Source organism: Epargyreus clarus, unplaced genomic scaffold (genome assembly GCF_041222505.1).
Source record: "Epargyreus clarus isolate Ecla_fem2 unplaced genomic scaffold, WU_Ecla_fem_2.2 ptg000016l, whole genome shotgun sequence".
Classification (NCBI taxonomy): domain Eukaryota; kingdom Metazoa; phylum Arthropoda; class Insecta; order Lepidoptera; family Hesperiidae; genus Epargyreus; species Epargyreus clarus.
Genome location: NW_027332224.1, coordinates 7,066,214 through 7,083,234, shown reverse-complemented (window position 1 = coordinate 7,083,234; position 17,021 = coordinate 7,066,214). Strand labels below are relative to the sequence as shown.

At 36.3% G+C, this 17,021-nt stretch overlaps 1 protein-coding gene across 2 annotated transcripts; it reads left to right on the top strand.

The window, feature by feature from the left end:
- The first annotated feature begins 6,321 nt into the window (after positions 1-6,321).
- Positions 6,322-16,654, top strand: LOC140748792 (uncharacterized). Of its 2 annotated transcripts, XM_073081689.1 has the most exons (5): positions 6,322-6,685; positions 8,856-9,013; positions 11,176-11,260; positions 13,623-13,649; positions 15,890-16,654. In XM_073081689.1, the coding sequence occupies exons 1-5, from the start codon at positions 6,331-6,333 to the stop codon at positions 16,051-16,053; spliced, it is 789 nt and encodes a 262-aa protein (XP_072937790.1). In that variant the 5' UTR covers positions 6,322-6,330; the 3' UTR covers positions 16,054-16,654. The 2 variants fall into 2 exon arrangements, with proteins under 2 accessions (XP_072937790.1, XP_072937791.1); XM_073081690.1 differs by lacking the exon at positions 13,623-13,649.
- The last annotated feature ends 367 nt before the right edge of the window (positions 16,655-17,021 follow it).

The following is a 17,021-nucleotide window of genomic DNA, read 5'->3' as shown; positions in this document are numbered from 1 at the left end:
CTCTAAATCCGGCCCTGTTTCTACATTTTTCGAAAATAAAAGTTGTCATTGTCAGCCACAAAACTATGATTAAGTACCTGCTATGGTGCGAAGTCAATAGTTTCAAGACTGGCCAGTGCAAGTCGAACTCGCACGTGGAGGGTTCCGTACCACATAATAGGCATGATGACAAATTTTGAAAACCCCTTCTATAATGTACTTACATGTCTACTGATTACAAAGATCGTATTATTTCGATAATAAATTCAGTTTTATCGAAAACTTTTTATCTTTCTTTATTTCTTCTTTCTTTCTTTTTATACTTTTTATACTTATATATTTTTATACCTATTTTGAATTAAGCGCGAAAACGCTCGCGGGTGTCATGGCGTCTATTGGTGACGTCACACTAGAACTTCCCATACAAACTTCAACCAATTACGTGAAATACCCAAAAATGACGTCATTCGCGCCCGATTAGCGTTTCAGACAAGATGGCCGACGGCAGTATTTTATACTTTTATTTTATTGAAAATATAATAAATCTTTAAGTTTTTTTTAAAGTGTGTCATTTTTGGGATCCTTTCAATATATTGTGTTTACTTAAATCACTTATTCTTTGATTTTTAATACTGTCATCATGGCAATTGTCATGTTTTTTATTTTTTAGTATTTTTTGACATAACAGCCATAGAAGTAACTGCATTGTAAAAAAAATAATTGTCTACCTAAGTATTACGGATAAAGCGAAAAACGCTAAAAATAATGGTTTCTGGTATGGGAATCCCCATTAATTGTCAAGATTTTTATTTTTAGTATCTGTTGTTATAGCGACCACCGTTGTACATACTCTGTGAAAATTTAAGGTGTCTATCTATTTCCATTCAAGAGATAGAGCCCCATGACAGACGGACAGGCAGCGAAGACTTAGTAAAAGGGTTCCGTTTTTGATGTGAAACATCTATAGCCGCACGTAAAACCGATTTCTGGCGTGGCGACGCATGCCGTGGCGACGCGTCGCCACGCTATACGATGGTAAATATATACAGTCTATATGCAGTAGTGTGTACGGTGTGGCGACGCGTCGCCATGCGCAAAAATCGTAATATTTTATTTTATCATTATGACATATTTAGTTCCTATCACAATATGTTCTTTTCTGCATATTACTTTTACAAAATAATGTCGATGTTTCACATCTGCCAGGCGTCCCGTGACGGCTCACATTTTTTTTTACCCTTTGGGTAGGGAACCCTAAAACTACATTTAGCTAGATCTTAATGTGCTAGCCACAAGCCCATTCAAATGCCTGAAGAGATTGTGGGCTTTTATATCTTTTTGATCACCAAAATGGCTAACCACAGGTCAATTTGGAAGAAAGTGAGAGGATCCAAAACACTCGAGAATAAGTGGCGTAGAGAGAGTAGTTTCAAATGACGAAGTCCAAAAAAGTGTTAATAAATACTTGTATACTTGAGTTTTATTTTTATTTTGTAAAACTGAAAAGTGATCTGTAATTTATCATTATGAATTTTCGCTCGCAAACGCAGCCATTTTGTTTCACTCGTTATTTTAAAAACTTTAGTAGACACATAGATTAGTAAAGATTACTCACTCCTAACAAGAAAATTTACCCAGTTTTGAGAATTGAAATAGTTGCGTAAAAAAGTTTTGCCACGTCTCCGTGCTAAAATGTCCCTAAAATATTTGAAATCATTATTTATTTATTATGTAAATTACGCAGTATTAGTTATTTATTCGTAAATTTTCTCTAAAAATGTTTTTATTGGACAAGAATTAAAAAAAAGAACTTACTAATAAGCCGTTTGTGGCTTCATTCAGTTTCAAGGCGGCGAAGTATCTTTACTAATCTATGAGTAGAAACTACAAAAATCTTTTGTTACTATAGTAGTGACGTCACATTGTCAAAATAGCCACTGGCATTTTAAATAAATGAAGAATATACTTAAAATATTTTAATTAAGATATAATTGAATTGTTATGATTAAAAATCTACGTTTCTCGTTTTTTATAAAAATTTTAATAAACATTCAGTTATAATTTTTTTCTAACATGGTGCGTAGAGCCATTTTTTAAATATTTTTAAGGTATATTTCTTTTGGATTGTTTGAGACTAACTGGGAGGGATTTTTTTCAAAACCCAAAAAAAACAACACCCTACAAGCTAGCTAATATTGCAAGTTTAGTAAATTTTGTTAATATCGAAGTAGTACTCTTAACAAAAATTGTCAAATATCAATTTTTGGTCATAGATTAGTAAAGATACTTCGCCGCCTTGAAATTGAATGAAGCCACAAACGGCTTATTAGTAAGTTCTTTTTTTGAATAGAGAAAATTTACGAATAAATAACTAATACTGCATATTTTACATAATTTTTTTTTTATAATATAGGAGTAGCAGACGAGCATGCAGTCCACCTGATGGTAAGCGGCTACTGCCGCCCATGGACATCTGTAATCGACCCCAGATAGGATTAGATATTCCTACCTGAGGTCGGCCACAGATGCGCCGCTACCACTGAGGACTAAGCTGGAACGCCTCGGAAAAGTCTGTCTCCCTTACCACACAAATATTTGAAATAAATAATTATTTCAAATATTTTAGGGACATTTTAGCACGGAGATGTGGCAAAACTTTTTTACGCAATTCAATTCTCAAAACTGGGTACATTTTCTTGTTAGGAGTGTGTGTGGAACTTGTTAGGCAAAACATTGGATTGATTTTTAATAACAGACGTAAATATATTAAGTTCCTGTTTCTAACTAGTTAGACATAAATTCAGTCTTGCTTATTAGATATGTATCTGATGTTAGGGCTGATAAAACTTTTAACATAAAACAGAGACTAACCTAAGCGAGACTATTCTGAAAATGGCCGTGTATGACTTGCAAAAAAAATCGCAGCGGTAATATTAATAAATGGTATACAGGGTGAATTTTTCAAACGGGCCTTCAGGGCCAAATCCGAAACTATAAGGATTGGCGAAAAATGCTGAAAAGAGTTACCGAAATATAAACTAAAACTGCATTATTACTTTTTTAAAATAACTTTTTCCCTAGCCGGGAATCGAATGAGTTAATTTTGAAAAAAAATACACCCTCTATATTATTCCACTATCTGATAGTGTTGCTTATAAGGGATCTATAAATCAAAATCTGGGAAGTAATGTTATGTGACAAATTAAAGGAAAAGGAAAATTTTAAGCTAAGTAAAAAGATATTTGAAAAAAACTAATGATACAGTTTTAATTTTTATAAAAATCGGCCTCGTAACTCCTTGCAGCACTTTTAGCTAATCCTTATAGTTTCGGATTTGTCCCTGAAGGCCTATTTGAAAAATTCACCCTGTATACTACATTTTAACAGTTAATAAGTGTTTGGAATATTATAAGTACTTACTCTAACATAGAAGCAGTGGTTTAGAAACTCGGCCTCTTGATTAATGGATCCGAGGCTCAAATTCCAGGCACCACTGATTTTTGAAAACTATGTTTGTATATGAAATTAATTATCACTCCCTTAAACCGTGAAGGAAAGCATCGTACGAAACCTGCATATTGAGGAATCTAAAAAAAGTTCTCAAAGGTATGTGAAGTCTACCAATACGCACTTGGCAAGCGCGGTGTCCTATAGGTTATGTTCTCGGCGGTGCGTAAAGGACTCCGGGATCTTCAAAGGAACGCAACCTAAGCATGACGCTCGCCACACCGTCTGATGTGTACAACGGTATGCGTAACACATACCGTCGTCCATCCTAGGGTCGCTGTCCAGACGGTTCGAGCTCCCACTCTTGTCGCAACCTCGGAAGCTCCCTTTTAGTCGCCTCTTACGGCAGGCAGGGGATACTGTAGCCCTATTCTAGTCTCGGAACTACAGGGACAGTACATGCTTGCTTAGGATTCGAACCTTGAACCCGCCGGTAGATCTTGAACCCGCCGGTAGCCTTGAACCCGCCGAGAGATCGAGTTTCAATTATCTATAAGAAAAAAAAACTTTCAATTACAATTTCAAGCAAGCAGTAGCAAAAGATAAAAAAATGTAATTGACAATTTGCGTCTGTACTCTGTAGGCCTATTAAATTGATAAATTAAATGTATTCCATTTCGTTTTTTTCGAAGCTTTTTGTTTATATATAATATAGGAGTAGCAGACGAGCGCGCTGTCCACCTGATGGTAAGGCTACTGCCGCCCATGGACATCTGTAATCAACTCCAGATAGGATTAGATATTCCTACTTGAGGTCGGCCACAGATGCGCCGCTATCCCTGAGGACTAAGCTGGAGCGCCTCGGAAAAGTATGTCTCCCTTACCACACCCTTCAAACCAAAACACAGCAGCGCTTAACACTGGTGTTATGAGGTAAAAATAGCGGCGGTGGTGGGTGGCGGCTGAGGTTCCGTACGACCAAATTTTCATTTTTTTTTAGTATTTCTTATACAAAGAATATTAAGTTAATTAAACAGTCGCCATCTTGATACCGCACATTTTCATAAAACAATTCCACATTCATTTAGAAATAAGTAGCCTGTATTTTTATATCATGGTCCTATACGATATATCGGTCCTATAATTTAGACGAATCCAACAACACCGCATTTTAAAATCCGTCAAGCCGTTTGCGCTGTAGATCGTGTCAAAGAATAAAGAAAGAAAGAAAGAAAGAAACCATATATTTTACATGCCATATATTAATACCATACCAACCATATATTATACAAGTAACAACATACAAAAAACATGCATACAAAGAAAATAATGACAATGGAAGGGATACAATAAAAAAAACACGTGACGTAAACATACGCTGAGAATACATTACCCTCCGCAGACGAGTAAAAATATTTCGCGTAATAAATAATATACGAGGCGAACTCGCATATGGAGGCTTCCGTACCACCAAATGTTCATTATTTTTTGCTTATTTTTATTCATTTTATTATTTTCAACAATACTTACTTATATGACACAACAATAGATGGCGTTGGGGTGATGATGAATGATACGTAAACAACGTATAATAAAATTAAATTAACTATATTAAAATATATTTTATGGTTCTATTTAGTTGTATTTATAATAGCAGGTATAGTAGTAAACGGATTGTAAAAAAATCAACCGTCTTTCTAGTACGGTTTAACAGTTAGATCCAAAAATACCGAAAAAATCCGGTTTGTTGTATGGAGACCCCCATTAATATTCAACTTTATTTTATTTTTAGTATTTGTTGTTATAGCGGCCACCGTTATGCATCCTCTGTAAAAAATCATGTGTCTATCTATTACGGTTCCGGAGATAGAGCCCTGTGACAGACGGACAGACAGCGAAGTCTTAGTAATAGGGTTCCGTTTTTACCCTTTGGGTACGGAACCGTAAAAAGAAATAAAATTCCATCGTCGGAACCCTAAGTACGTCATTTCGCCTCACACTTGGCCATTTTCTCTACCGCACATATCTCTAACGTAAATAGGAACATTTTTTTTCTAATTTAGAGACACCAAATTGACGGCTATGAAGACAAAAAAATATATATTGTTTCAAATGGAAAGTAGTTTAAATTTATATGTAAGTACTTACAATGGGAATAATGATTTCTCTAGTGTCAGGTGTTAATAAAAAGTAATAAAAGTGTTTTAAAAATAAAGAATAAGACGATCGAAATGACGCACTTTATCTATATAAATAAATAAAATTTAATTGTCTCGTTATAATATCAAAATAACTGATAAGTGGAGCACCCCACGCTTTCTTCACAATTATACTATTTACTGTTCCTAATTGATTCCTAGATTGAAAATTATTTTCTACTGTTTAGTTGATTTTATCATAAAAGCGTGTTTTTTAGTTTTTTGAACTATATTTATTTTATTTGTCATTATTAATGATTAACATTCCTTTACAAAGAATTTTGAAGGTGGTAGAACGATTTGTGTTTCGACTCCAGCGACACCACCGCCACACCTATTTCTGCCTAATAACAGCAATGTTAAGCGCTACTGTTCTGGTTTGAAAGGTGTGGTACGGGAGACATACTTTTCCGAGGCGTTCCAGCTTAGTCCTCAGGGGTAACGGCGCATATGTTGCCGACCTCAGGTAGAAAATAGAAATATGTAATCCTATATGGAGTTGATTACAGATGTCAAAAATGATACTTACTCTAGCGGAAAATCTAAATCTAAAATATAATTGTAAATATTGTTTTAAAACGCATTATATTTAATTATTACTTTAAAACATAAAACTCATTTTTTACGCGTCAAAATATAATTTAATCAGTACAGTGTAAAGCATCGACTACGCAGACAAAACCGCGTGCCTAAGCTACTTAAACATATGGAGATTGTTTCAATTCTGCCTAAAATCGGGGTAATCGAAATTACTTTCGATTTACTTGGAGCAGTACTGTCAGTCATAATTCCGTGTCGCTCTTGGACGCACTCGAAAATGGCGCGAACGGTTTTGACATTGACATTATTTTTTTTTATTATCCCGCGGTTTTTTACTTCAGCAGAAAAAACGAAGTTTTTAACAGCCTTAGAAGAAAATTTGGAAACTAAATTGTCGGAATATGCTGGTAAATTAGCTAAATGGTTGGAAGGTCTTAATGATAAATATTTAGGTCATAGTGAGTTAGGGAGGTTGTTGCATTATGAAGAAATGAAGACAAAAGTCGAGGAGACAGGACGACGTAAGTTTTTTAACTTTTTTATTTTCTGATCTAAGTTTTTTTTTTTTTTAATTTGCTTTGCCTTGATTTTAAACACCCAATAAATGTAAAACAATTTTATATTCTTTCTATCTCTATGATTTTTATTTTTGAAGTGTTTTTTTAAGTTCAAGGTCGAGCTTATTATCGTTAATTAAAGATTATTATTTTATTACAATAAAAAAAATTATAATGACAATCCTTTTCGAGTCCCACTGCTGGGTTCAAGTGTCTTCCTATAAATGGGAAAGGTTTAAAGAGTAGGTCTAGATACTACCACACAGTATTTTCTAAATATATATAACTCAAAGGTGACTGACTGACATAGTGATCTATCAACTCACAGCCCAAACCACTGGACGGATCGGGCGCAAATTTGGCATGCAGGTAGATGTTATGACGTAGGCATCCGCTAAGAAAGGATTTTGATCAATTCTACCCCCAAGAGAATAAAATAGAGGATGAAAATATTACTTCGTAGCACGAGCGAAGCCGCGGGCAAAAGCTCGTAATAGTATCTAGATATTTTCGGCACATCATATATAATTTACCAAGCATTATTGTTTAATTTTGAAGGTGGTAGAACCCTTTGTGGTTCGACTCCGGTGGCACCACCGCCACACCTATTTCTACCTAATAACAGCAGTGTTAGGCGCTGCTGTGTTCCGGTTTGAAGGGTGTGGTAAGGGAGACAGACTTTTCCGAGGCGTTCCAGCTTAGTCCTCAGGGGTAGCGGCGCATTTGTGCCGACCTCAGATAGGAATATCTAATCCTATCTGGGGTTGTCTATGGGCAGATGTCTATGGGCGGCAGTAGCCGTAACACTGCTGTTATTAGGTAGAAATAGGTGTGGCGGTGGTGCCGCCGGAGTCGAATCACAAAGGGTTCTACCACCTTCAACGTGTTAAAAAGTGTGGTAAAAACGCATAGATTAGTAAAGATGCTTCGCCGCCTTGAAATTGAATGAAGCCACAAACGGCTTATTTTAGTAAGTTCTTTTTTTGAATCCTTGACAAATAAAAACATTTTTAGAGAAAATTTACCAATAAATAACTAATTTACGTAATAATTACGTAATTTACGTAATAAATAAATAATTATTTCAAATATTTTAAGGACATTTTAGCACGGAGACGTGCCAAAACTTTTTTACGCAACTATTTCAATTCTCAAAACTGGGTACATTTTCTTGTTAGGAGTGAGTAATCTTTACTAATCTATGTAAAAACGTCGAAAATAATGGTTTCTTGTATGGCGTTGGCTGTCCCTGTGAAGGAGTATTTTCAAGATTTGGCCCACATTTATTTTCATTTTTTTAGATTTTTAGTAGTTTTTGTTACCTACCTCTATGTTGTTATGCTATAAATACGCTTTGCTATTGTAAGGTCACATTTATTATTATACCTTATTGCGTTAGTTTAACATTATAAAAATAAATAAAATTAAAATAAGTTTAAAACCTTTCACTCGAAAAATAATGCTGGCCATATATTTAAATTGTCTGTAACGCTGTATTCGTGATTTAAAAAAACAAAAGTGGATTATGGCGGGAAACGGCAGATGTCAAGGACGATGTTTGTGGAGGTCATGGAATTAATTAAAAATAACTAGCTGGATTCATGTCTTTCATTGGAGATACCCCCAACACTATAAAAACAAATACATGCACTGTAGAAAAATTAAGTGTATACTTATTACGGACCAAAAGACCCCAGTGACTGACGGACTATAGTAGTGGCTTAATAATAGGGTTCCGTTTTTACTATTTACGTACGGAACCCTAATAATTTAATAAATTAACATCATCATCATCACCCTATTATCGTCCCACTACTGGGCACGTGTCTCCTCTCATAATGAGAACGATTAGGCCATAGTCCACCGCGCTGGACAAGTGCGTATTGGTAGACTTCACATACCTTTTGAAAACTTATTTTAAAGATTTCTCAGACATGCTGGTTTCCTCACGACGTTTTCCTTCACCGTTTAAGCAAGTGATAATTAATTTCTAATACGCACATAAATTTGCAAAATCAGAGGCGCGTGCCCGGGAATTGAACCCCTCGATCAAGAGGCCGAGTTTCTTAACCACAACTGCTAGATTAATAACTCATTGGTAAATTCTTCTAACCCCGTCCCCTGTCTCCAGAAGGTCGCAACATGAAGAAGATGGCCATGGGAATGCTACCCCTGATCTTCCACGTCGGAGCTACCTCAACCTGGATGCTGGTCACCACCATCATGACCGCCAAGTCTGTGGCTATTGGGATGGCGCTGCTGATCTTCAAAATTGCTGTCAGCTCTGCTAAGGTTGGTTTTTAGATTATAAGTTATATCCGCCGTTAGACGGCCCGTGGGGCAGAGCGGTCACCATAATCGGAGATATACTTTTCCGAGGCGTTCCAGCTTAGTCCTCAGGGTAGCGGCGCATCTGTTGCTGACCTCAAGTAGTAATATCTAATCCCTTCTGGAGTTGATTACAGATGTCCATGGGCGGCAGTAGCCTTACCATCAGGTGGACTGCGCGCTCGTCTACTACTCCTATAATATAAAAAAAACTTGGTTAGAATACAGTTATTCCTAACTTCTTAAAGTTTCATGGCGATCGAATTAATGTAGTAAAGCGTAATGGACAAACAGACAGACAAGGAGATATACATACATACATACAGTACCCTTACCATGAGTTTTTACGTTTTGACAAGTATGACTGTTTTGGTATTTGTTTACGTATTTGCCCATACTATTTCCAATCAGCGCTCCTAGCGGATTGTGTCAGAACCTGGAATTAGTATGGGCCAATACGTAAACAAATACCAAAACAGTCATATTAATCAAAACGTAAAAACTCATGGTAAGGGTACAGGTGTGTTTTAAACATGAAATAATTCTCGGGAAATAGATTTGATAAATCTAATGACGATTGATGCAGTGTTAGTTTCAAAAATGTAATGATGCTGTTTTAATTTTTATCAAAAACAGCCTTTCAGCTTTCAGTTTTTTTAGCTTTCAGCATCGCCATACCAAAAATTTCAAAAGCTAGCTAAAAAAATCATCCTGTGTATATAATACGGTTAGCAACAATTTCTTTTTACATTCCAAAAAAAGTATAAGTTCAAAATATAAAAATGGTGTTGGCGAGTCACCACAAAAAGAAAATGCGTAAAAAGGTGTGGTCAGCGTGTTGCGTCTAACTTTCAAATGTCAGTCTAGATTCTAGACAAAGTCTAATTAACTTTCAAATTTCGGTCTAGATATGATTTTGATCGTTTTTTGATATTTTTTGATTATGTGTCAAGTATTTAAGTCTATTTTGTTGTTCTTTAATTCATTTTAATTGAAATATACGAGTATTTATTAGAACTTATAATTGAGATATCACATGTAGTATTATAATATAGAAGTTTGACCGAAAGGTACCGCTTAGAAAAAGGTGTGACACCTTTTTCTAACGTGAAGCAGTGGTTTCATTTTTGTGGAAGGGTGCGGCTACTTCTGCGCATGGACATCTGTAATCATCCCCAGATAAGATAAGTTTCCTACCTGAGCTCAGCCACAGATGCACCGCTACCCCTGAGGACTAAATTGGAACACCTCGGAAAATTATGTCTCCCTTACCACACCCTTCAAACCAGAACACAGCAGCGGTTAACGCTGCTGTTATCAGGTAGAAATAGGTGTGGCGGTGGTGCCGCCGGAGTCGAACCAAAAAGGGTTCTACCACCTTCAAAGGTGTCGTTGGATTCATCTAAATGGAAGTGATATAAATAGACTATTTTTTAATAATATTTTTATCATAATTCCCTAATTTTTCGAAGTTCTTTTTTATAAGACCACACCGTTTTATCTGCCAAATTATCGTTTAGTTTATAGTACGCTTTTTACAAAGCCGCTTCTTAAAAATATATTAAGGTCCCTAATTAAGGTTTTAAGTTAAAAACACATTAATGTTATGCGATAAATTTAAATAGAGTGAAAGTCGAAATATATGGATTCAATGTAATTATCCCATTTTTTAAATTTCGTGAAAGTACTGTTAATTTTCGTTAGGATACCGGTTTGATTCCTTGTTTAAACGGAATACTAAATTTATTTTTTATAATATATGAGTAGCAGACGAGCATGCAGTCCACCTAATGGTAGGGCTACTGCCGCCAATGGACATCTGTAATTAATCAACACCGATAGGATTACATTCCTACCTGACGTCGACTACAGATGCGCCGCTATCTTAGGGATGTGAGATCAATGGACAAGAATCGATTTATAAAAAAAATCGATTATTATTACTGATTAAAGGAAAATAATAATCGATTAAAATAAAAATCGATTATATTTAACATCTCTACGCTACCTGAGGTCTAAGCTGAAACGCCTCTGAAAAGTATGTCTCCCTTACCACACCCTTCAAACCAGAACACAGCAGCGTTTGACACTGTTCATATTTTAATTATTTATAAATTTAATTACAGGTTGCAGCTTTCTTCACGGCTCTGAAGAACAAACAGTCTGACCACCACCACGGGTGGTCATGGGCACCACACTTTGAACACCATGGTAAGTTTACAAAATCTATTCATAGTTAGGATAAATCTGATGTAGGCCTTCAAACTTATCTGGGATTCTAATAAATGATCTCTCTATCAATCATTTTACATGTAAATAAGCTGTAACACAGATCGTCGTCCAGAAGTCAAGAAGTTTGAAGGTGGTAGAGCTCGTTGTGGTTCGACTCCGGCGGCAACACCGCCACACCTATTTCTGCCTAATAACAGCAGCGTTAAGTGCTGCTGTTGTGTTTGAAGGGTGTGGTAAGGGAGACATAATTTTCCGAGGCGTTCCAGCTTAGTCCTCAGGGGTAGCGGCGCATCTGTGGCCGACCTCAAGTAGGAATATCTAAACCTATCTGGGGTTGATTTCAGATGTGAAAAGGCGGCAGTAGCCACTTACAATCAGGTGGACTGTATGCTCGTCTGCTACTCCTATATTATAAAAAAGTATGAAACCTCAGATTTCACTAGGCTACAATTATTTACTAACCACACCGCACATTCCTACCACTGACACAAATATCTAACTAAATAAAAGTAAAATGGCGTCCACTTTTTATATTTCACACGTTCTGCCAAACAATAGTTAATGGATTCGTTTTGGACTCTGAATAAAAAATCGAATACAAATGACAATATAATGGCTAGTGCTAATGTATTTCAAACGTGGGAAAATCATTCTGGTTTTTGATTACCATTCTGATCATTTTGATCTTAGTTATTTTGACTGTAACTCCATTATCACAATAAGTTAACCATCTTTAAGTTTCTTTTCTTAAGACATACAGCATCTTACAGAATCTTACTACAGACCCATTTTTAATAATATAGGAATAGCAGACGAGCATGCAGTCCACCTGATGGTAAGTGGCTACTGCCGCCCATCTGTATCAACCCCAGATAGGATGAGATTCCTCGAACGCCTCGAAGTATGTTTCCTTACCACATCCTTTAAATCGGAACACATTAGGGAGACAGGTGTGGCGGGTTGCCGCCAGGGTTGAAGCACAAATGGTTTTACTACCTTTAAAATATTTCTGCTTTATAACAGCAGTGTAGTTCTGCTGTGTTCTGGTTTGAAGTGTGGTAAGATAGGTACTTATACAAAGTGTTCTAACTTACTCCCCAAGGGTAGCAATCTGTGACCGACCTCGTCGAACTCCAATCCTATCTGGGGTTGATTACAGATGTCCATACGGCAGTGACTTCTTACCATCAGGTGGACTGTATGTTCATTTATTATTTCTATCATCTATAACAATTGACTGTAGCATATTCCACCATACCATAGAGCAAAATGCACTAAAATCGGCTTAATTTCAAAAAACTTTCAATCCCTATTTGGTTGTCGGAATAAAAAACTAATTCGTCCATTTTAATTGACCCTCCTTATGTATGGCACTCCGTACTTCAGAGAGGTCAACCGATAACTCACTATTAAATTGAATATGTCGTAATACTTTTTTTTCAAAATTGGTACCAAGGGTCTAAGAAGTGATCTGAAAAAGTTGATTGAAATCTACGAAGTATTTTTTGTGCGAGGCGCGAACAAAGTAAACCGTTCTTTTATTTATATTGGTAAAAAACGCACTATGCTCGACATAGCCACTTTCCACGAGTCAGAGCCCAATTACGTATCTATGGCTACTTAGGCAAAAAAAATTGGTCAAGTGTGAGTCGAACTCGTAACGGAGGGTTCCGTATGACCTTTTTTTTTATTTTTTTTTATTTAGTATTTGTTTATATCATAGCAGCTGTAAATCATAGTAAATGCTATAAATTGTAAATGTCTTCCTATTATAGTTTAATAGATAAAGTGAAAAACGCCGCGAAATTGTCGTTTCTTATAGCGATTAGCGACCTCCATTCATTTTTTGCTATTTTTATTTTTAGAAGTTTCTGTTATCAGTTATAACAGAAACCAATATTTCATATGCTCGATAAACAAATAAATGTCTATCTATTACGGTTCTAGAGATAGAGCCCTGTGATAGACAGAGAGGTGGACAGACAGCGGAGGCTTAGTATAGACCGCGCCAAACTGCTAGTCCGCTCTGAAGTTGTTGCGAGCAGGTGTAGTCATACAATTTGTTATGGCGACGCGATTCATTTCTATATTCAGAGCGGACTAGCAGTTTTACCCGGACTATAGGGTACCGTTTTTACCCTTTGAGTACGGAACCCTAAAATCGTTCCCGCATACATTTTTTATTCAATTTCCTATTTGTTATAAGTATCATACGATCAAGTACCATACCATTAACTGTGTTTTTTATTTACTTTTTAACTTTCCAAAATTTAATTTCTCTAACAAAAATACTGACAAAATCTTATTAAATGTACTTAAATAATTATGTGGTCTATTTCAGGTCATGAAAGAAGTTTGTCCGGAATCGGTAAGGCTTTTAATAAGATTTTGTTAATATTTTAATTATTTAAATAACACTTACTAAACGCTCAGTACCCTTACCATGAGTTTTCAAAACATCCCACAATTTTACGTTACGTTTACTGAATCCAATATTCAGTAGCACTACCATGAGTTGGCATAGAAACGCCACTATAGAAATTGTAAATAGAAAACTATTGTCATTTTGCTAGTGAATAACATAACTACTATCGTTACGGTATTTCTTGACAACGTCTGTCAAATTAATGACTCATGGGACCGAATTTGTATGGCAATAGATCATAATGACATTCGCTAGCGATTTGATTTTGGATAGGTTTTTCACGTTACGAGTGGCTCACACTACGGAATTTAGTTCTACGAGTAACCACCAGAGGCGCTGTACAATTTTTCATACATTTATTTTACGCAGTCGCTAGCGAGTAATACTGTTGTGAACTCATGGTAGTGCTACTGTTCCGTTTGCTTCAGTAGACTGAGTAAACGTAACAATAAGTAAGTGCTCAAGTCTTTCTGTCTGCCTCACATGTTCGGAAGAAAGAGAGACAAAACATAAAGCGCCATTTTGTCAATTTAGACATTTAATGTTACGTTACTGACACTATAGTTCTGATAATATCCGCTAGGGGCGCTGATTGGTAATTGTATGGGCAAATACGTAAACAAATACCAAAACAGTCATATTTGTCAAAACGTAAAAAGTCATGGTAAGGGTACAGAAGGAATTTCAAATACAATATATTCTTCCATAATCAGTAACATTTACACTAATACATCTTTATGCACTAATTTATCACACTTCCATTACAAAAGGCATTGCAAAAATCAGATGACATTTCATAACTCAAAGCAAGACTGAGTATTCCAAAATCTTATATATAAAATTCTCGTGTCACAATGTTAATTACCGTACTCCTCCGAAACGGCTTTACCGATTTTCACCAAATTTTATATGCGTATTCAGTAGGTCTGAGAACCGGCTACTATCTATTTTTCATACCCCTAAGTGGTAAGGGTTGTTCACCCTTAACATTTTTTTATTTATATGGCAGCACAACGTTTGCCGGGTCAGCTAATACTTGTATAAAAATAGGATACGTATTTAAAAGTAAATTATCAAAAATCAGCAATTATGTGGTCCATATTTGAATAAGTGTAGTTAAAGGTGGTAGAACCCTTTGTGGTTCGACTCCGGCAGCACCACCGCCACACCTATTTCTGCCTAATAACATCAGTGGAACAAACGGAACAAGCGTTGCTGTGTTCCGTTTTGAAGGGTGTGGTAAGGGAGACAGACTTTTCCGAGGCGTTCCAGCTCAGTCCTCAGGGGTAGCGGCGCATCTGTGGCCGACCTCAGGTAGGTATATCTAATCCTATCTGGGGTTGATTACAGATGTCCATGGGCGGCAGTAGCCACTTACCATCAGGTGGACTGCATGCTCGTCTACTACTCCTATATTATAAAAAAAAAAAAAAAAAGTGTGATGTTACGTACTGTGGTACTGTAACACTAGTGACATGGGTGCTATGGACCTAGGAAATACACAAGTATCTAGAACACAAATGTACATTTTAAACCCGGGAGTCGAATCCAGAGCTGTGCGTCAGAAACGGACGAAATTGTGGATTTCGGTATAAAAACAATATAAGTCTCATTTATCTACAGACAATGAACGTTTCAGGCACGACCTGCGTCAGACCAAATCGTATTTTTATACAATATTTTATCAATCACGGTCTGTGGCTGATACGTTCTACGCCTGTAGATGAATAAACTAGTAGTACCTTTAAAATTAATCATAATCTTTATTTACTAAATAAGGTGCAATGGATGTTAAGACAAAGTATAATATCCTCTTATTTTGCCGTTAAGGCAACAATTAACAATTTTAATTAATATTTAATTATAATATTATAATTTAATAATTAATTAAATAAATAAATTAATAATTAATAAATAAATAAATTAATAATTAGCAGTGTTAAGCGCTGCTGTGTTCCGGTTTGAAGGGTGTGGTAAGGGAGACAGACTTTTCCGAGGCGTTCCAGCTTAGTCCTCAGGGGTAGCGGCGCATCTGTGACCGACCTCAGGTAGGAATATCTAATCCTATCTGGGGTTGATTACAGATGTCCATGGGCGGCAGTAGCCACTTACCATCAGGTGGACTGCATGCTCGTCTGCTACTCTTATATTATAAAAAAAAAAAAAATTATAATTATTTTCAGAATCACACGTGCCCGGCGCCGAACTCAACTCCTACCATCCAAGTTGGTCGCAGCCCAACATCCACGAGTACAAAACAGCACCTTTTTACAAGGATTATTCTGACCATGAACTATCCCATCCAGATCTAACATACGCAGGTCAGAAGAGGGATAGTAATAGTTAATTTTAGTAAATAAGTATTTAGCGCCAAACTGCTAGTCCGCTCTGAATATAGAAACGAGCAACGCAATAGCAAATTGTAGATATTAGCGGGACGAAGACAGTGCGGCCCCCGGCACCCTCCGCTGCCCGGTTTCGCCCGCGGGTCATCGCGCAGTTAAGGCCCATTTAGATGGAGTTTTTCGTCTCGAAGATGCGATTATCGAAGGAATATAAAATATTTTGTTCGTCTAAACAATCGCCCTTCTCGCTCATTAATTGCCTCGTATGGAATATTTTATTGCGTCCGTGTAAACATAATTTCAAAGCAATAATCGTATTTCAAGATTTGGTTTGGACGAGAAGAAATGGTTTGGGAGTATCTAACACGTTGTTCCTTGAATTACAATTGCATAATAACTAAACTCCAATGAGAAATCTCGCACTGAAAAATAATTCAAACTGATTTGTACGATACGATACTCGTATGAACTTCAAAATATGTTATATGCGAGTCTCGTATCACATAACCTGAAACGTGCGAGGAACTCTCTCAATCTAAATGTCTCTTTAGTGTGCCCTTACGGAGTATTTGTTACAGAGTATAGTTACGGAGTATATGTTAACTAAACCAGCGCACAACTTCAGAGCGGACTAGAACTTTGGCGCGGACTATACTATTGTAAGCAACGTATTATTTATTTCACCTAGTTTATGTGCTATGTTAATTTTTTGCATAGATAGTATGATCAAAGAATTATATGGGAAAATAATCGAAGTCGCTCATCTCATCGCTTGGGCGGCTTCAGGATGTTTACAAAACTTCGAAAGCGTGATTAGACTAGCTAGACCCTGCTAGTGGCGCCATCTATTGATCAAGTTCAAAATTAAATCAATTTGAAAATATTTAAAAATCGTGGACGAACGTAACAATAACGTGACAGGAAAGGCTGTTATTTCCATATTTAGCTATTTTCAAATGTTTTTGAAGTT

Coding starts and splice junctions, on each gene's coding strand:
- LOC140748792 (XM_073081689.1), top strand. CDS start 6,331: ATGGAGATTGTTTCAATTCTGCCTAAAATCGGGGTAATCGAAATTACT. Junction 9,014..11,175: donor TTGCTGTCAGCTCTGCTAAG/GTTGGTTTTTAG, acceptor ATTTAATTACAG/GTTGCAGCTTTCTTCACGGC. Junction 13,650..15,889: donor AAGAAGTTTGTCCGGAATCG/GTAAGGCTTTTA, acceptor AATTATTTTCAG/AATCACACGTGCCCGGCGCC.